At 46.7% G+C, this 21752-nt stretch overlaps 1 protein-coding gene across 1 annotated transcript in view; it reads right to left on the reverse strand.

The window, feature by feature from the left end:
• LOC140388072 (anoctamin-1-like) overlaps positions 1-21752 on the reverse strand; it is a 239442-nt gene that overhangs the window by 88901 nt on the left and 128789 nt on the right. The window contains exons 12-15 of the mRNA XM_072471680.1: positions 21393-21553; positions 14119-14201; positions 9367-9438; positions 8927-9010 (exon numbers count right to left, since the gene is read on the reverse strand). Of these exons, the coding sequence (XP_072327781.1) occupies positions 8927-9010; positions 9367-9438; positions 14119-14201; positions 21393-21553 (400 nt within the window). The remainder of the gene's footprint in view (positions 1-8926; positions 9011-9366; positions 9439-14118; positions 14202-21392; positions 21554-21752) is intronic.

Below are 21752 nucleotides of genomic sequence, written 5' to 3' on the forward strand. Positions count from 1 at the left end.
CTGGCGAGAGGCCCGTGGACAACGGGGCCGATCGATAGGCCAGCAAGGCAAGGTTAAAGTCCGATCCGTCATCAGCCGCCTTGCACAGGAGCCGCTTTGCGATGTGGACACCCTTTTCAGCCTTCCCGTTCGATTGTGGATGCAGAGGGCTGGATGTCACATGAGTGAAACCATATGCTGCGGCAAAGGACGACCATTCACGGCTGGCAAAACAAGGTCCATTGTCTGACATGACAGTCCTTGGAATGCCGTGGCGAGCAAACGTTTCCTTGCAGGCCCCAATGACTGCGGACGACGTCAGATCATGGAGAGGCATGACTTCCGGGTAGTTTGAGAAGTAGTCTATAATAACAATGTAATCTCTGCCGAGCGCGTGAAATAGGTCAACACCCACCTTCGCCCAGGGGGACGTCACCATCTCGTGTGGTAGAAGTGTTTCCGGAGGTTGCGCTGGCTGAAACCTCTGACAGGTTGTGCAGTTGAGCACCATGTTGGCTATGTCTTCATTAATACCCGGCCAATATACCGCCTCCCGGGCCCTTCGTCTGCATTTTTCGACGCCCAAGTGGCCTTCGTGTAGTTGACGAAGAATCATCTGGCGCACACTGTGTGGAATGACGATCCTATGCGATTTCATAAGGACCCCGTCTATATTGGTGAGATCATCTCGCACATTATAAAACTGGGGGCACTGCCCTTTTAGCCACCCTTCCGTCATGTGGCGCATCACTCGCTGCAGCAGAGGGTCAGTCGCCGTCTCTGCGCGTATGTGGGCCAGACAAGGATCATCAGCTGGCATATTTGCTGCTGTCAGAGTCACGTGTGCCTCAATTTGACGCACGAACCCCTCCGCATCTGGTGGTGTGCTCACTGCTCGGGAAAGAGTGTCCGCCACTATGAGTTCCTTCCCCGGAGTGTAGATCAGTTCAAAATCGTACCTCCTGAGTTTAAGTAAGATGCGCTGGAGGCGAGGAGTCATGTCGTTCAGGTCTTTGTTAATGATGTTGACCAGGGGGCGGTGGTCAGTTTCGACCGTGAATCGTGGCAGGCCATACACATAGTCGTGGAACTTGTCCAGTCCAGTTAACAAGCCCAGGCATTCTTTTTCGATTTGCGCGTAGCGCTGTTCGGTAGGGGTCATGGCTCGTGAGGCATACGCAACCGGGGCCCATGATGACGTGCTGTCTTTTTGCAGGAGTACCGCTCCAATACCAGATTGGCTGGCGTCTGTTGAGATCTTTGTAGGGCGAGTCGTGTCAAAGAAGGCCAGCACTGGTGCCGTGACCAGTTTGTGCTTGAGCTCCTCCCATTCCCGCTGATGCGACTGGTGCCAGTTGAATTCCGTCGATTTTTTTACGAGATGGCGCATGTTTGTTGTATGAGAAGCCAGGTTGGGAATGAACTTCCCAAGGAAGTTGACCATGCCCAGGAATCTTAAGACAGCCTTCTTGTCAGCCGGTCGTGGCATGGCTGTGATGGCGCTAACCTTGTCTGCATCGGGACGGACCCCGGACCTTGAGATGTGGTCCCCGAGGAATTTCAGCTCCGTCTGGCCGAAAGCACACTTCGCACGGTTGAGACGCAGGCCATTTTGCCGTATGCGGGTGAAGACACGTCGAAGACGATGCATGTGTTCCTGCGGAGTGGTGGACCAAATGATGATATCGTCCACATATACACGTACCCCTTCGATGCCTTCCATCATCTGCTCCATGATGCGGTGGAATACTTCAGATGCCGAAATGATGCCGAATGGCATCCGGTTGTAGCAGAATCTGCCAAAAGGGGTGTTGAATGTGCATAGTCTTCGGCTGGCCGGGTCCAGTTTGATCTGCCAGAATCCTTTGGACGCATCCAATTTAGTGAATATGTTGGCTCGCGCCATCTCGCTGGTGAGGTCTTCTCGTTTCGGGATGGGATAGTGTTCCCGCATGATGTTGTTGTTCAGATCTTTTGGATCTATACATATACGGAGCTCGCCAGAGGGCTTCTTTACACAGACCATGGAGCTGACCCATGGCGTGGGCTCCGTGACCTTGGATAGGACCCCTTGGTCCTGAAGAATCTGCAGTTGTGCCTTGAGGCGGTCTTTGAGAGGCGCAGGAACCCTGCGAGGTGCGTGAACGACAGGGATGGCGTCCGGTCTGAGTCGAATCTTGTACGTGTGTGGCAATGTCCCCATGCCTTCAAAAACCTCCTGGTTGTGAGCAAGGAGGGAATGGAGATTCGCGTGGAACTCAGCATCCGGGAAGTCGGATATCTCATCTGGAGAGAGAGACATGATGCGCTGTACCAGGTGAAGGACCTTACACGCTTGTGCGCCCAGTAACGAGTCCTTTGATGAGCCCACAACTTCGAAGGGGAGTGTGGCCGTGTACCTCTTGTGAGTCACCTGTAGCTGGCAAGATCCTACGGACGGGATAACGTTCCCGTTATAGTCAACCATCTTAAGCCGGGATGGTGTGATGAGTGGTTTGACCTTCATGGCCTGGACTGCAGAGTAAGCAATCAGGTTGGCGGATGCGCCGGTGTCCAGACGGAAGGCGACGCGCGATCGGTTGACCGTCAGGGTGGCACACCACTCATCGTATGGATTGATGGCATTGACCTTGTTGACATCAATGACGGCAACTCGGAAGTCATCCTGGTCATCTGCATCACTTAACTGGAAGTCGTGATGCGTGGGCTGGACGGTCCTGACTCGTGCGCGAGGTTGTCGAGGATGCGCCGGATCCATGGGTTGAGCCGCACGACAGCGGGCTGCGTAGTGGCCCATCATGGCACATCTGTTGCACTGTCGGTATTTTGCAGGACATTGCCCTTTTAAGTGTAGACCTCCACACTTGCTGCACGTCATGACGTCACGACGTTCGTTGCGCCACTGCGCATGCGCAGTGCGATCTTGCGGTGGGCGCGCCTGCGCAGTGCGTCCCTCGTTGTGGCAGTTATTCTTGGCGCGCACCTGCGCGGGAGACCGCGAAAAGCGCGGGAAGCGGCCGCTGTCGGCCGGGCCGTGGGGCGGGAAGAAATCGACGGCCTGGATGCGTTCAACGTCGTGGGCGGCCTGGCTTGCCGATTCGACGGCTGGGGACCCCCTCCGTGCCAACTCGGACGCCTGAAATCGGGCAAAACGGCAGGCAGCATTTTCATGGAGGACACAGGCTTCCACAGCAGACGCTAAGGTGAGGCTCTTTATTTTAAGAAGCTGCTGGCGTAGGCCACTAGAGGCAACGCCAAAAACAATCTGGTCCCTGATCATGGACTCTGTGGTGGTGCCGTAACCGCAGGACTGCGCTAGAATCCGGAGGTGCGTCAAAAAGGGTTGAAAAAGCTCCTCCTTACCTTGCAGGCGTTGCTGAAAGATGTATCTTTCGAAAGTTTCGTTTACTTCAGTTTGAAAGTGCTGGTCCATTTTAAGGATGACCGTGTCATATTTGGCCTGGTTTTCGCCTTCCTCGAACACCAGTGAATTAAAGACATCGTTTGGGTGGGGGCCTGTGTAGAATAGGAGCATTGCAATCTTCGAATCATCCGAGACATTCTGTTTTTCGGTGGCACGGATGTACAGGTCAAATCGCTGCCTGTAGAGCTTCCAGTTGGTGCCTAGGTTCCCCGTGACTTGCATCGGCTGCGGTTTGCCGGTGTGGTCCATGTCCAGAATGGCAGGTTGGTAGGCAGGTATCGATCCACTCCTGTACCATGTGGTGTTGGGTGTTCTGACACACAGAAGAGCCAACACAGTTGCATATGGTACAACGCTTCTTTATTTAAACTCACTATTTACAACTTGGTCTTTGCACTCTGCACGTGGGGGGCTCCCTGCTTGTGGTGTTTCAACAGCTCTTTCTTGTTTCCTTCTCCCCAGACCTACTGCCCTCCAGGTGTCGTGCTCGTGCTTTTTATGTGGTTGGTGTTCTTGTCTGTGATTGGTTGTGGTGTTGTGTACTCTGATTTGCCTGTTAGTGTGTCCATCATGATGTGTGTGTTTGAATATCATGACAATTTCCTTGTGTAGGGCACCATACTTTCAGTTTCCTGCAAAGCAATCTAGGGGAGCTTTCTTTCATCACCATGGGGCTGTGATTTTCACCCCGCGTTAGCTGTCAGCGAGAACAGCGCCGTGGACAGAAAATCCCATGAGAATCGGAAACTGGTGGGGAGATCTCGTTTTCCGAATTTCCACCCCCCTCGCCGGTTATGTGCGAGGTTCACGCCCAGAAAGGGCAGAGATCTTTAAATACTTTTTAACATACTTGCCAGGCACCCGCGCCACACGGTCCCCCGTCACTGAATAGTCATACCGTGCCAACATAACGACACGTGGACAGGGTTTCCAACGGGTTCCAAAAAGCGTTAATCAGCTGGGGGGATTCCCCATCCCCGGAGGCATAAAGGTAAATGCAGCAGTGCCAACCTGTGCCATGAGGCAGTGCCAAGGGTGGACCCTCTGTGGTGAACCATTGGAGTTGGGGTTTGTGTTATGTTTGTTGGGGAGGAGGAGGAGCCCCTGATGCTTGTGGTGTTGGGGGAAAGGTGGGGAGGAGCCCCGATGCTGATGGCCATGGAGGGGGCAGCGGTGGGAAGAAGCCCCCGATGCTGATGGTAGTGGAGAGGGCAGGGGTGAGGCGGAACCCCTGATGCTGATCCTTGTGGTGGAGGGGTAATTGAGAGCCCAGATATTGATGGTGGTGGGGAGGCGTGAATCCCCGATGCGGATGGTGGTGGGAGGTGAGGGGTAGAGCCCCACTGTTGATGGGAGTGAGAGGGGCTGGCAGTGGGGTTGGGTGGAGGAGCACCTGATGCTTATTGGGGGTGGGTCCCCCATGTACATTGGAAGGGGGGATGGTGCTGTGGGGTTTTTATTTTCTTTGCTGATTGGGGTGCCGTGGAGCAAGCCACAGTGATGGCATAAAACACCCCCCCCTGGATTTTTGTTCCGAGAGGCTCAAATTCTGGACTAAATACTCAGCTATGCAGCTGGGGAACTACACACCGGGTTCCAGTCAGAGTCTGACGCTCTGAAAATATGTGGGAAAATCCCACCCATTGTCTCAGACCTAAAATACATTTCTCCTGACTACAATGTTTTATACATTTAGATGGCTGCTTTATTGGGGTGAACGTTGTAACTTAGTGCTCCCAGTACAGAGCGACAGTAGACAAAATGCAGACTTGGAATGTAATACAGGCATAAATACCAGTAAAATGTACATCTTGATGAGATTTCATTTTTCATAAGAACATGAGAACTAGGAGCAGGAGTAGGCCATCTGGCCCCTCGAGCCTGCTCCGCCATTCAATGAGATCATGGCTGATCTTTTGTGGACTCAGCTCCACTTTCCGGCCCGAACACCATAACCCTTAATCGCTTTATTCTTCAAAAAACTATCTATCTTTATCTTCAAAACATTTAATGAAGGAGCCTCTACTGCTTCACTGGGCAAAGAATTCCATAGATTCACAACCCTTTGGGTGAAGAAGTTCCTCCTAAACTCAGTCCTAAATCTACTTCCCCTTATTTTGAGGCTATGCCCCCTAGTTCTGCTTTCACCCGCCAGTGGATGAACATCAAACAGTTCAGCTCCATATCCAAATTTCTCCTGCGGCAGAGTGCATTAAATCGTAAAATTTACCTCTTTGCTGAGCTTCAAGAATAATACTGCAGGTGGGGGGGGGCACAGAAATAATTAGCCTGGTTCCAGTATGGGCAGATGATCTACTCGACTAAATTGCAACCTAGCTGCCCCACTAAGTGGCGTAGGTAGAGGTTACTCTCTTAGGCTTCTTGCTGGGCCATTTCCTTTCACCTATGTCCCCTTCCCCATAATACTCACAGTTTCATGCCATCTGCTCCCAGCTTCTTGCTGCCTGGAGGAGACAGTCCATCTATTCTCTGCGGCTTCCGAACTAACGAAGAATGTTAGCCAAGCTCTTGGGCTTTGACAACCTTATAACCCTCAAAGGCTGTTCTGAATAAGAAAGTGGCTCACCACAACAGCAAATTTTGTCTGACTCTCTCAGTTGGAGTGGCCACAGCCACATATGGCTGCTTGTATTTGCATTAGAAATTAGATTTTAAAAATATTGAAAACAATACACAAGTTACCTGGCTACATAATCTGCAGGTGATTTTTTTCACTCTTCGGCTGTGAGGCCTATTCCCTGGTGGAATATTTCCCACAACCTTTGAATAACTGTGTGCATCACAACGTCATCAAAGGAAAAACTAGGCAAAGGTTACAGCACTGTTTCCCTAATTGGGGGTTGTGCTCAAGAAGTTAGATTGTAGGTTTTATGAGTTCCTGGTGTTTACTATGTTACAACAATGTCTGCATATTCAAATAACTTCATTGACTTTGAGAAGTCCTCAGGTTGTGAAAGTTACTGTATAAATGCAGGCCTTTTAAAAAATATCTGTTCCTCAGCCATTGCTTCAGACCTTCAAAATGGCCGTCTCCCAACCTCATACATAGGCATACAGACATAAGAGTTTTACAGCACAGAAAGAGGCCCTTTGATTAATGAAATCTATTTTGATGCCGCTTATTTGGCATTTATACCACTCAAAAAAGACTTGCGGTGTAGTAAGTAACATCCCTGCCTCTGAGCCAGAAGCTCCAGATTTAATTCCCATCCCAGGGCTGGAAGACCAAGGAAGGTGCATTCATAACGCGGCTAATTAAGATTGAGCATCAACCTGCAAATCCTTCCAACGTACGCCAATGGCAGGTGGTAAGAGCAGGATAAGTGTATGTTGCCATAGAAACCCGGACACTACCTGACTAAACTGTAACACACCACGTCATTCAAATGCTTCATGGGTGATGGGTGTAAACCTAGAACATCATGAAAATAGATTGAGATCTTATAATGTGGAGGCAGTGAACTAAATAACCCCAAGGGTAATACTTATGAGGGGGAACAAAAGAAGCCTATAAAGACCCAGGAAGCTGAACGGTAGGATGAATGCTGGTTTATTCATGGCCACTAGAAATCTGCCTCGGGCAGTAAATACACATATAAGTTCCATTGGGACAACCAAAATGCCAGTCCCTGCCTGAGTCGGCCTTTATACGAGATTATGATGAGCCCCAGCTGGGCAGGCCTCCGCCCACTAGTGGGAAACTCATATTCCACAAGTCCCACTGGGAGACCAAACTAGGTACCCCGTAGCCCTCGTGGGGGTTTTTACAAAGCAAATGTCAGTGAAGGTCCTCAGGCAAACTTTAACAGGCTGCCTTGAAATTTTTCTGTGAATTTCAACCTAAGTAAAATCATAAAGGAGAGGATTCCAATTTAATTGCACATGGACCAGAAAGGAACATTTCCGTCCTAACCTCCGATCTGCAAATCACAGTGGCAGTACTGCTGGAGTTGAGCCTGGCTGGATGAGTGCACAGCTCCAAGTATGGTGTTTATAGGCCTTTCTCCGAAACCTGCTCGCATCCAACGAGTCACTGCCCTGGATTTGCATCACGGAGAGAGGTAGCGGAAGTGCTCGGCTCGCCCACCTTGGGTGAAAGTGCCCGCAATGACAGGATCTTCATTCTGGGTGGGAGGGGGCGTCCGGAAGGAATGAACAGTCAAACAGAGAAATACGAATACTGACCTAAACTGCTTTTTCCTTCCGGGCGGCGGGAGGGGGTAGAAGGGGGTGCTGTGGGCTAAAGTTGGGCCAGCAGATCCGTGAAAGAGATTAGAGGCAGCCATGGTAGCTGCTGGGTATAGAGGCATGCTGTTTAAAATGTCCGACTCAGTGCTGGGGAACCGTCCCAGTTAAAATAAAAACAGGCTCTCCAACCCTCACACCTCCTGACACACTCCCAATGTCCCATCCAAGCCGTTCCAGCCTATGCCCCCCACCCACCTTCATACTCCCAATGCCAAGCTATGGCACTTCCATGGTCATTAATCCACTATATACTGTATAGAACCAACGAACCACACAATGACAATAGGGAGTGTAATTAAGTATTTTTTTAAAGACTAACATTCATTTGTTGCTTTCCACTATGATTTTAAAAATAAATATTTTACATAATAGCCCAGTAAAGATCAACCATTCAGATCATTTAAAGTACTAGTAATTGCAACTGCAAGTGCTTGAAACCTCTTAACCTTTTGAAAATAAATTGTGCAATTGACAGCAGAGATTAGAGAGCCAGAACTGTTAATCAAGCAATGTTTTTGCTGAGGTCAGGTGCTTCATCAGAGTAATGGGTGTCTGTGCTCTCAGCCAAGTCTCATTATGTACACTTAACCCAGGGATACATGAGGAGGGCCATCTGGTGACACCTTTTTAAAAGTCCCCTAATGCAGACTATGGTTTACAACACCTCTGACCTGCCATAAACGAGACTACTTAAAAATTTGACCCAACTCCTTGAAAATGGAGAAGGATTAGGACATACCTATCTCCACAAGAGGGCTGGCTAGGTCAGGAATGCTGGCTGTGGACTTTTGATCCAAACAAGCCCACACCATTAAAAGACACTCCTGAAAATCGTACAGCCTGGGAATGGGCTTGGGATTTGAACCCAACCGCCATTTTGAAAGGGTTCTCGAGGAACCCCAACTCAGCGAAAATCCAGGCCACTATTCTGGTAGTCCAGCCTCATTGAACGTTTTCTTCTGTCCCCTCGAACGTCAAATTTTGTGCTTTCTTTTTATCTTGATTTGATTAAAATTAAGACAAAAAAATGACAGCCCCAAACATGAGAGCACTGGTGTAATTACATAACTGTTCATCTCAATGCATCTTGGATTGTTATCATGGGTGAGTCTTTCGTAAACCAAAATCAAATTTCCAGTTTCCTGGCCTTTACTCTCTAAAACATAGGATCCGAAATATGACTCAATAGACATGATAGTAAATTAAGTTTGTGGCTTAGCACAGAGTATGGTCTTTATAAAGGATTCTACTTACTACGTTTCCTCCACCTATGGCTGACAAGACTTTGTCTTTCCATTTGTTTTTGCCTTTTTCATGGTTCTCCTGCTCTTCCATTTGCTGTATAAATAATAGGAGAAACTGTGATCACAATAACAACAAGTAAAAGTACATTAAATATTAGTTGCAAAAAGACAAGTATTTATTGCAACTGGACAAGCCTTGATCACAATAAGATAAGCACTGATTTCAATAGGATCACGGGGAAATGGAGGGAGAGTGGGACTCGTTGCGTTGTTCCTGTGGAGAGGCAGCACGGACATGATAGGCCGAATGGCCTCCTTCTGTACTGTAACCACCCGATGATCCATTTTATCGTTCGACAATAATATGGATATTAATTTTCCCAATGTACAGATGTCGAACCTACAAAGACCATAAAAAAATTATGGTCCAAATATCATAAACTAACTTACGTTTCGATCCTTTTCTTCTTTTAAAAGTTTCTTCTCCATAAGTTTGGTTTCATATTCTGGTCTTGGATGCTCCTAGAAACAGACAACATGGGTAAGGACAGCACAAGAAGACTCAACTGATGAAATCTTTTTCTGGTGTACGTACTAAAATTCTGTCAAATGCTATGCCTCTTCTGGTAAAAGCACTTACAATGTAAGCAAGACAAAGAATTGGGGAAAGCAATCTCACTAAAGACTGGAAGATCCCTAGGATTTTAAGGACAGTAGGTGAGAAAATTGCAATGCTTTAGCTATAATCGTTTGATTCAGGATTATCCCTTTGGATTGGAAAACTGGAAAGATAACTCAATCATTTCTGAAAGGGGAGCGAGAGACACCAGGAAATTATTAACCCATTACTCTCACATCTAATGTGGGGAAGTTACTGGAATCTAAAATTGAGAGCAAAATGGCTGAGCACTTAAATAGATTGGCGCTGATGAGAGATACAGCATGGATTTGTAAAGATTTGGTCATGTCTAAGGAAATAACTGAAACAGTAGACAGTTGAAGCATTTTTAACAGGTTTTTAGAAGGCATTTGATAAGGTTTCAAAGTAGAACTAAAAATAAATTTGATGGAATTTGAAGGCACATTATTGACCTTTTTGGGAGATTGGTTCGGGGATACAAGGCAGAGATTAGTAATAATGCAAATGTGCTCAAAGTGGCTACAGGTATCCCATTAGACTCTGTCATGAGCCTCAACGATTCAATGTCTTTATTGAATAATTATAGATACACAATAGAGAGCTATGTATCCATGTTTGCTGATGGCACCAAAATATGGGGCGTAGTAATTAACGTAAATAGCATCATCAAAATATGAAAATACATTGATACATTAAGTGACTGAGCAAATTGGTGTCAGATGGACTTCAATGCAGCAAGTACTTTTTTAAAATAAATTTAGAGTATCCAATTCAGGGGCAATTTATTGTGGCCAATTCATCTACTCTACACATCTATTTGGGTTGTGGGGGTGAGGCCCATGCAGATACGGGGAGAATGTGCAAACTCTACATGCACAGTAACCCTGGATCAAAATGCAGGCGGGTGTGAGGTTATCCATTTTGGTCCATAAAAGAGTGGATTTTTAAAAATTGCATACATTCAATGAGGAAAAGCTGGCCATAGTGAAGATCGAAAGAGAATTAGGGGTCTATGTATAAAGATCACTAAAATATAGTGGTCAGATTCAAAAAGGCTAATGTAACGTTACATTTAAAGAGCTAGACTATAAAGGAGAGAAAGTTTTGCTACGCAAAGCCTTCGTTAGATCACATCTGGAGTACTTAATACAATTCCAGGTATGCACCTCAGAAAGGGTATATCAGCCTAGAAAGGAGTGCAGCATAGATACTCCGGCATGTTATTAACAGTGTAATGCTGCAAAATACTATTTTTCTTCTCTTATAAGCATTAAGGTGCAAAAAAAGCCAATCTTGATAGCTGCATTCAAAAGATGTCAAACCTGCATGCGTTCCTTGATGTATTATTGTCAACAAAAGAAGGAAGGGAAATGCATTAAAACCAACTTTCAAACATTTAAATAGAATTCCCCATTTTGAGCACCATGATGGGTTAGACTAGTTGTGACAGCTACAACACTGACATTGCATAAACAGGCCACAAAGAGTAGGAATTAAGTTTGATAAAGTTCATGCACTAATACTATCATCCCACATATATAATTTTCAGCCAATATTTAACCTGGATGGTTTGTGAAAATCAACTGTACAGAGAAATATCGCACAAACATGCGGAGTTTCACTAATTTCCACTCATCTGTTTTTTGCCTGAATTTTAATTTATGTTGTAATTGACTCTTAAATTCTCTGTAATACTTAATTGACACTTGCTATCACGAGTTATACTCCAGCTGACATTCTTAGTACTAATCGCAGCATAGTCGTTTATTTATGTCTTGAGATCAGGACACAGATTTGCAAAGTAGAATAAAAGAGAAATGCAAACGTTCTTTCAGTTTCTCAGAGACTTTTGTATGTTAATTTTTGATGGATTTTTTTCTTCTTTGATGTGAATATCAGGCCTGATGGACAGATGTTCGCACTATGATGAGCAACTGTTTGAGGCATAACTTTGTACATGGAAGAATCCATTGAATTCCTACAGTGCAGAAGGAAGCCATTTAGCCCACAGAGGCTGAACAGGCCCTCTGAAAGAACATTCTACCGAGGCCCACTCCCCCACCTATCCCCGTAATCCCACGCATTGATCATGGCCAATCCACCTAACAGCACATATTTGAACACCAAGTGGCAATTTAGAATGGCCAGTCTACCTAACCTGCACAGCTTTGGACTGTGGGAGGAAACCAAACACCTGGAGGGAACCCATGCAGACTCCAGGAGAATTTGCAAACTCCACACAGTCTCCCAAGGCCAGAATCGAACCCAGGTCCCTGGCACTGTGAGGCAGCAGTGTCACCGTGCCACCCTCAAGATCTGCCAACTTCAGGTACAGCATAGCAAGACACATAGTAAAGCCATCCATTTTGCAGCACATATCCTAACCCAAATCCTGGAATAACTCACCTTACTTAACCTGTGTTTGTGGGGTTTTTTTGTTCATGGGACATGGGCATCGCAGCAGATTTCCTTCCCTAAAGGACATTAGTGAACCAGATGGGTTTCTACGACAATCGACAATGTTTTTGTGGTGATCATTAGACTTTTATTTCCAGATTTTTATTGAATTTAATTTCACCATCTGCAGGGGACGGGATTTGAACCTGGGTCCCCAGAGCACGGCTCTGGGTCTCTGGTTAATTAGTCCAGTGACAATACCACTATGTCACTGCCTCCCCAAAAGTCTTCATATTCCTAATACCATCACTCTTGTAACTAAAGTGATAATGTCAATTAAGTATCACTTGGTAGTGGACTGTGATTAGATGTGTGATGGGGATCAACATCCATTAGGAATTGGATTAATTCTTATTTTGCATAGAAATCCTGTTAACTGATTGTAACAAGATGCTTTCATTCCATTAGTCTGGAATGGATCGGAGTTCTTAGAGGTGAAAGGTTAATGTTCTCTTTAGTCATTCAGATTTCTGAACTATGTTTAAATAGCTGAAACCTACATTTGGTTGATTTGATGGAATTTTTCCACGATTCCAGGGTACTGGATCAGCTGCCTTTTCTCATCTGATTAAACAGCACTCTGCAATTTCAAAGTGCGGGCGAGGATCACTCAGCCAACTTTGGCGGGGGGGGGGGGGGGGGGGGGGGGGGGTGGTGTCTGCAAACGCACCTGCAAAATGAAGATTCTGAGAAAACAGCACCCCAATCTCAAGGTCACATTTAAGGTCCTCCCCCTGCACTCCCCTCTCCCCTCCAATGCCACCATCAGGGCATCCCGTCCCCGTCCCTCCTTGCACACATTGGGGCTCTCCCCACCACCACCTCACATAAGGGGAATCCCCCATGGAGGAGGGTTATTCCTTCCTCCCAGAGTCCTTTTGTTCACTGCACCTTCATGCGCCCACTTGTCACAGTCCCCTTAACACAAACCACTTCAGTATCCTCAGAATTCATTATCTTTTGTTGAGTGCTCCGCAGTCTTGCTATCCTAAGGCGAGTTGCCTTGTCGCTGCATCAGAAGGCAACTTGGAGCAGGAAGGTTAAAATAAAAGTGATGAGAAGCTGTACGATGCAGAAGAGGAGGACACAGCAGTACTTCAAGCTTCTCAAGCTGTATGGCAGAAACTTGAGGAGCGATTTGCCTGAACAATCCCTCCCATACTCAAAGTACCAACCACTGCTTCCTTCCATTTCATCCAATCCTGACAGCCACTTAAACAACACAATTTTATGGTGGTTCCTGTTACATCATGAAAATTATGAAAACCAACGGCTATACCAAAACAAAAAATCTTTACTTCCAACAGATGCCATTCTTGATCTCACAAATGGATACATGACTGCTGTATATCGTCATATATCTTGTGAAAAGCCTTAGTGCCTGTCTTAGGGTTTCTATGACATATCGCTCAAGCAGCTGTAGTTTGGGAGATGGAAAATTGAAGAATTTCCACTGAGGGCGCTTGAGATAGATAATTGATTACCTCAAAAACCTCTGACCATCGGCAGACTGATGGATCGCAGTTTGGCCAGGGCTGTCTGGCACCATCAGGGCCACTGATTAAGAGGCTGGTGGGAGAGCAAGAGGACTGCCATCCTGAGAGAGAACAGCAGGTACCTCTACCATGGAACCAATGACATTCTCAGCAGCCTGAACCTCGGCAATGCCACTAAACCTCAGCACTCCCACCACGCTTTGTGGGAATGGAGTGCATATGTTCCTGGTGGTGTTCAATGCTACTATCCACACTGCCCTTTAATCTTTATAAACCGGAGGAGATACTAGACACTGGAGCCAAGAGGAAGCCTGAATTTCCATGAAAGCTGTGGGAGCTATCACTGAGGCTATTCTTACCCTCATTATTTGGCACATAAAGACACCCTATGAGTTATGAGGTACAGGGTCTGCATGTGGTCACTCCTATTTTATTTACTAATCTTTCCAATGGGAAATCTTGCTGAATTGGGTGCACTCCGTGTTATAGCGCTGTAGCCCTATCACAGGCCAAAGTCCTGTCAAACAAGGTGTTGAATTATAAAATATCTTCGTAGATGTCTCAAACATATATCTAGTCAAAGAAAAAAAGATACTAATGTTTGCTCACTTCTTCCTCTTCAAGGCCAGTTAAATCCCATTGGTAGCATAGCCTTGTCTGTCGACGCTTCCAAGATTCCTGGAACAAGGTTGCTGTGGAGGAAAGATTTTTAATGAAAGGTGTTAACAGTAAGTAGTCAAATTTAAAATATATTCAATAGATCTGTTTTACATTAACATTCCTTTTTCAATTATCACCGCCCCTCCTCCCCCAGAAATTGGCTAACTTGTGATTTATCTTGTTTACTATTCAAAGTATCCTGCTGCCTGCAAGCTAACCATTGTATTTAACTGAACAATCATGGTTGCACTTCAAACTCGGAGGGTCACTCTTTAAAATATTTTCTGGTGTACTGAGGGCATGATTAAGCATTATCCAAATGCAGGTTCTTTCAATGCAGTGGCAAACTTAGGGAAAACCAGAGGTTCAAATGTCAGCCTCGCATATTGTCCAAATTCATACTACTTCTTCCATTGGTTTTCATCAGATTGCACTGTGGTGTCTGGTGCAGAAATGTTATTGAGGCGTCTGTGCTTTAACACGTGTTTTCCATGGACTTCAAAAACGCAAACATTATGTAATCACAAACAACAACCATTTTCAATTTTATAACGTCTTTACTTTACGAAAACAGCTCATGATGCTTCACAGAGCTGTAATTAGGTAAAATAAGCTTAAATAGTGATGAAAGCAGTTGGTTTCGAGGTGGATCTTAAAGGAGGAAGGGGAGCTGCAAAGAGAGGTTTGGGAGGGAATTCCAGTTTGTTGAGTCTCAAAAATTGGGAATGCAGCTGTGGTGGTGGGGTTCAGGTGGAGGTGCTGGAGAACCGGAATCAATAAAGGACAGGGGGGATAAGTTGGTGAAGGTTACGATGTGGGCAGCAGAGGTTTCGATGAGCTCAGGTTTATGGAAAGTGGCGGGTACAAGGCCAGCCAGAAGAGCCAGCCAGAAGGGCCAGCCAGAAGGCCAGCCAGAATACGTTTATCTGGGCTCGAACAGGTAACTCTGGGGGGGATTTTGAACACGCACTTGCCATGCGCGGGACTGGCGATGCGGAGGAAAATCCGGAGAGAATCGCATTTCCTGATTTTCCCCCACCCCTCGCCGGCAGCGCCATGAGGTTCATACCCACAACTGGCATGAATTTCATTTAAATAGGTTTGAATGTATTGGAATAAAATACCGGATAAAAGCAAATGACTGCGGATACTGGAATCTGAAACCAAAAGAGAAAATGCTGGAAAATCTCAGCAGGTCTGGCAGCATCTGTAAGGAGAGAAAGGAGCTTACTTTGAGTCCAGATGCTTTGTCAAAACTAAAAGATATAGAAAGTGGGAGATATTTATACTGTAGGGTGAGGGAATGAAAGATGGGTCGTAGCCACAGAAACCAAGGGAAAAGAGTGCTAATGGCAGTCCCCAGAGAGAATAAAAGGTGTGAAAGACCACACAGCAGAGAAACTAAAATCAGAGCATAAGTTGTGACAGATGTAGATGTGGGGAGAGTGGGGACATGGGTGGGAGAGAAGTAAAATGAGAAAAAGGGGGGGAAGGGGGAAGAAAAGGGGAGAAAAGGTAAGGAAAGGGGGGATACGATAGGAGAAAATATATATTTAAAGAAAGACAAGAAATACATAAAAGGTAAAAGACAATTAAGATGAAATGGAATGAAAACAAAGGGGTTGAGGTGGGGTAGAACCTGAAGTTGTTGAATTCGATGTTGAGACCGGAAGGCTGTAGCGTGCCTAACAGGAAGATGAGATGCTGTTCCTCCAATTTTTGTTGAGCTTCACTGGAATATTGCAGCAGGCCAAGGACAGACATGTGGGTATGGGAGCAGGATCTTGTGTTAAAATGGCAAGCAACGGGAAAGTCAGCGACCTGAATGCGCACAGACTGAAAGTGCTCAGCAAAGCGATCACCCAGTCTGCGTTTGGTCTCTTCAATATAGAGGAGACCACATTGGGAGTAGCGAACGCAATAGACCAAATTGAAAGAGGTGCAAGTGAAACGCTGCCTAACCTGGAATGAATGTTTTTGGGCCTGGGATGTTAAGCATTGAAGGGGTAAAGGGGCAGGTCTTACACCTTCTGCGATTGCATGGGAAGGTGCCATGGGTAATGGGAGAGGTGTTGGGTATGGTGGAGGAGTGGACTAGATTATCCCAGAGGGAATGGTCACTGCAGAATGCTGGAAGAGGCGGTGAAGGGAAGATGTGTTTGGTGGTGGCATCATGCTGGAGTTGGCAAAAACGGCGGAAGATATGGAGGCTGGTGGGGTGAAATGTGAGAACTAGGGGGACTCTATCTTTGTTCTGGGAGGGAGGCGAGGAGGCAAGGGTAGTGATGCGGAAGATGGACCGCACGCTGTTGAGGGCCTTGTGGGAAATCGCGGTTGAGGAAGAAGGAGCACATTTTCGAAGCACCACTTTATTCCGATGATGCCACTTTCCAAAGTGGTGCTTCTAAAATGTGTTCCTTTCCTTACCTTTTCTCCCCTTTTCTTCCCCCTTCCCCCCCCCTTTTTCTCATTTTACCTCCCTCCCACCCATGTCCCCGCTCTCCCCACATCTACATCTGTCACAGCTTATGCTTTGATTTTAGTTTCTCTGCTGTTTGGCCTTTCACACCTTTTATTCTCTCTGGGGACTGCCATTAACACTCTTTCCCCTTGGTTTCTGTGGCTATGACTCATCTTTAATTCCCTCACCCTATAGAATAAATATCGCCCACTTTCTATGTCTTTTAGCTTTGACAAAGGGTCATCTGGACTCGGAACGTTAGCTCTTTTCTCACCTTACAGATGCTGCAAGACGTCTTAAACACCAGGTTACTTTGCCCACCTCAGTCCAATGCCAGCATCTTCACATCATGGCTCACAGATACTGCCAGACCTGCTGAGATTTGTCCAGTATTTTAAGGGGCTGGTTTAGCACAGTGGGCTAAATAGCTGGCTTGTAATGCAGAGCAAGGCAGCAGTGAGGGTTCAATTCCCGTACCGGTCTCCCCGAATAGGCGAATGTGGTGACTAGTGTAGCCACGTAAAATGGCTGCGTCCCGATTAATTTGGCCAAAACCCGATTTAAAATGGCTAACCGGAAAGGCTGCTGGGAAAAGCAGGTAACAAGACAGAAACGGACAGCTGCAGACAAAATAGCATATTCGGCTCTGGGGAAGTTGGCCCAGATCGATACTCAGGGCTATTAACAGCCCATCCACCCAGACATCTGCAGTGTAATCAGCTATCCCCGGGAACAATTGCAACATATTAGCAATTGAATACCGGGCCAGACCTGTCGGCGCCTGCAGTGGCCGAAACAAAGGCAGGTGAACGACCAACTCCCGATCGGGGAATCGCCTCGCAATTGGACATATCGAACCCAGTGATTGGGAACAAGTCCAATCACTTGGGACTCAGGGTCAAGGGCCGACCCGGGAGGCGGGAAGCCCCTGGACCCTATAAAGTGAGGGGCGAAGTTCAGATCTCTCTCCCTCTCCCTTCCTCGCCTGCTCGAGACCTTCGCAAGAACAGCAACCGGCAACTGTAAGTTTGAATCCAGCGATCGCTATCCGGTAAAGACTCCTAGCCATCAACCTGTAGCAGCCTTTTGAATCCCACGGGCCAGATCCGATTGGATAAGCCATTTGTTTCCCTGACCTGTTGGGCTCTTCCTAAAGTTAAGTATTGGCCAGTAGTGATAGGTTTATTATATAGATAGTAGGATTATTGTGTAAACATTACTTGTTGTATATAATAAATGACCGTTGATTTCAATCTTACTAAGCGGTGTGCTGACTTATTAATCATAACTTGAACTTGAACCATGTGGCGGTATCAGAAAGATACCTGGCGACTCGTGAGCAAAGGTGACGTAATCAGAGCTAATAAACTAAGGCTAAAAAGAGCAACACTAGGGGCTTTTCACAGTAACTTCATTGAAGCCCACTTGTGACAATAAGTGATTATTATTATTATTTTCTTTAAGGAGGCTCAAGATCTGGAGAGAAAACTGGTCTGTGCAACTGTAGAGTACACATCAGCTTTCTGTCTGAATCTGACACTCTGCCCAATTCTGCTAAGATTCCACCCTCTGTTTCTCTCTCCACAGATGCTGCCAGACCTGCTGAATTTATCCAGCACTTTCTGTTTTAGTTTGAGCACTAGAATAGTTGAGTCTCAAGATGATCTTGGAATGGATGAGCATGCTGGCAGCGGAGCAAGATGACGCTACAGAGGTGGATGTGGCTGGTCTTTGAGATGGAGAAGGTATGGGGGTCCAGGAGAAGGCCAAGTTTGTGAGCAATCCCGTTCAACCAGAGACATTGGCCGGGAGGAGAAATAAAAGATGTAGATTTGACAGCAGGGACCAAAAGAAGTTGTGGCTCATCCAGAGCTGGATGACACAGAAACCAAGGAGGGATCAAGAGAGTTGGTGGAGGTATAGATCTGGATGCTGTCAACAGAAACTGGATATGCTGTCAGTGGAGAGGTAGAAGTGAAATTAAGAGACAACAGTTTCACTGAAGTGGACAATAGCAGAGAGGCATTGCAGAAGGCTGGAGATCAGTCGTGTCCAAGACAGCGGAAGTATGGTGAAAAACAAGGACAATGGTCACAGTCACAGAGGATTCCATTTTCATCTTTGAGTGAGGTATTTCAGTATTTAAGCAGGAGTGGGAAATTGGTACGAAAGAGTCAAACATGAAGGGCTGAGAAAATGAAAGGTGATTTGGGAGACAGCAACATGTTCAAGGGTTTATGAAAGGAAGGTAAGATAATGAACAGTAATATATAAATGGAGGGAGACTCTGGCTGTCAAAACTCAAACTAAATGTAGCTTGGGAGAAGGGTGCTGGCAAAATGTAGTTTTGGACTTCCAAAACCAAATGATTATTCTTGTAATGTTGTAATTTGTCAACTTTATAAATAATGCGTATTAAACACGCTCTCTGAACGCATGAAAAACAGACCTTATGAAAATATGATGCTACAATATGGTTTCAATATTTAAACACCAAAATTACTGATGGGGAATTATTATGATTTAAGTTTGTGCTCTAAGCAGATGTGTGTTCAACTGACAACCACTACCCTGCAGCCTTGCACTTTTAAATTAGCTAACTAATTGCAGTTCATTTTGAACTGGGCTGGCTGTGGTAATTACAACATTTGAAATATAACTATGCTTGGTGAGGGATGACTTTTCAGACAAAATAAGAGCAGAGTTTACTTCACCAGGAGAATCTGGGCCCAGAGGTCAGAAGGACCAATACCTGGGCCGGGATTCTCCGGTATCCGGCGGGGCGGGCCGTACCGGTGCCGAGGAGTGGCGTGAACCACTCTGGCGTCGGGCCGCCCGGAAGGTGCGGAATCCTCCGACACCAAAGGGCCTCCACCGGCTGGCGCAAGTTGGCGCATGCGCGGAAGCGCCAGCGTGTTCTGGCGTGATCCCAGCGCATGCGCAGGGGGTTCTTCTCCGCGCCGGCCATGGCGGACCGTTACAGTGGCGGGCGTGAAGGGAAAGAGTTCCCCCACGGCACAGGCCCGCCCGCAGATCGGTGGGCAACGATCACGGGCCAGGCCAGCCCTGGGGCCAGATCCCCCCCCCCCCCCACCCCCCCGAGGACTCCGCAGACAGCCCGCAGAGCCAGGTCCTGCCGGTAACGGCCTTGTTTGATTTACCACGGCGGGACTGGCCGAAAACGGGTGGCCACTCGGCCCATCACGGAGCAGAGAATCGCTGAGGGGGCCACTGCCAGCCCCCGACCGGCGCGACATGGTTCCCGCCCCGCCAAAAAAACTGCGCCGGAGAATCCGGCAGCCAGCGGCGGTGCGGGATTCACGCCGCCCCCTGCCAATTCTCCGGCCCGGCGGGGGGTCGGAGAATCCCACCCCTGGTGTTCCAGAGTTTACAGACATTAAAATGAACATCGGCTTCGGTCACTGTCTGGGCGGAGTCTGCATGTTCTCCCCGTGTCTGCGCGGGTTTCCTCCGGGTGCTCCGGTTTCCTCCCACAGTCCAAAGACGTGCAGGTTAGGTCAATTGGCCATGCTAAATTTCCCATAGTGTCCAAAAAGGTTAGGTGGGTTCACAGGGATCGGGTGGAGGTGTACGGATTGGGTGAAGGTGTGGGCATAGGTAGGGTGCTCTTTCTAAGGGCCGGTACAGGCTCGATGGGCCAAATGGCCTTCTTCTGCATGGTACATTCTGTGATTCTATGATCTGCAAAAGCAAGAATGCTGCCGCAAATGAGAACTGATGACCTTTGTGCCTGCCCCTCTGGTTGGCTTGCAATGCGTGTGGGACACCAAACTGGTGAGGAGTGGGGAAGGAGGAAATGGGGTGGGGAGATAGAAAATTATTTCAGAAGATAAACTGGCACACCTTCATGTCTGGTCGTGAGCCTGTCACTTGGCTAACTGAACCCAAAATGTAAGGAAGGACATTCTGTTACCTGGTTTACAACAATACCCGAGGCAGAATGCAAATAACTTGAGTTCAATCAGAAGCATGACTGAACACAATAGAATATTTGCTTTGACCAAACCATCTTTTTTAAAATAAATTTAGAGTACCCAATTCATTTTTTCCAATTAAGGGGCAATTTAGCGTGGCCAATCCACCTACTCTGCACATCTTTGGGTTGTGGGGGCGAAACCCACGCAAACACGGGGAGAATGTGCAAACTCCACACGGAACGTGACCCAGAGCCGGGATCGAACCTGGGACCTCGGCGCCGTGAGGCAGCAATGCTAACCACTGTGCCACCGTGCTTCAGACCAAACCATCTTAGGACGTTCCTTCCGTACAGTTCAGGAAGCTTCTCAAGGCTATTACTCAACCAGCCAAACTGATAGATTTGACAAAGCTGCAGGTGAGATTTTGAAAAATGAGCAAGTGTCAGTCAGTGCATGCATTCTGCAGACTACAATGGGATAGGTTTCAACATCACTGACTGTGCAGTAGTTTGTAAAGAAAGCAAAATGTGGGTGTATGAGAAACTGTAATACTCTCTCTTAATGCTTTTAATCAATAGCAATTTAATGGTAATAATAGATAAACCAACCATCCAACTCCACCTCACCCGCTGTGAAGATGTGTTAGGAAATCGCAAACGCGCTCTCCCACGACTGCCCAATAAATATACTTCCAGCTACATGACTCAATGAGCCGAATGGCATACTTGTGCTCCCATGTCTTATGGTCTTACGGAAAGGACAGTCCAAACATCAGCCATCACGCTCTGAGCCATAAGTTGAACACGAACAAACATTTTTCTTACCCCAGAGAGCCATAAAGATGGAGAAAAGGACAGTAGCGGGATTGTCAAACAAATGACTGGCACGTGCAGTGGCACAAGCAGTACTGAGGTACCAGTAGTCACAGGATCTGTCACAGAGCGGGCACATGGTGAAGTTATTCTGCTCATCACACATCTCTAGACTGAAACAATACAAAAAGGGAAAGAATATTGAAAACCTCTGCTTAATTATAAATATGATTTTGAATTAAATAGGCAGTCTCTGATACAGGTTGGAAATGAATAAAAAGAACATTCTTTTCAGTCTCCTCCAGTTTAAACGTTGTTTAATTCTCATTTGAATTCTCTTTGGCTGTGGGCTATTCCTTGCCTGAAATGATG

Source organism: Scyliorhinus torazame, chromosome 13, assembly GCF_047496885.1.
Source record: "Scyliorhinus torazame isolate Kashiwa2021f chromosome 13, sScyTor2.1, whole genome shotgun sequence".
NCBI classification, from domain to species: Eukaryota; Metazoa; Chordata; class Chondrichthyes; order Carcharhiniformes; family Scyliorhinidae; genus Scyliorhinus; species Scyliorhinus torazame.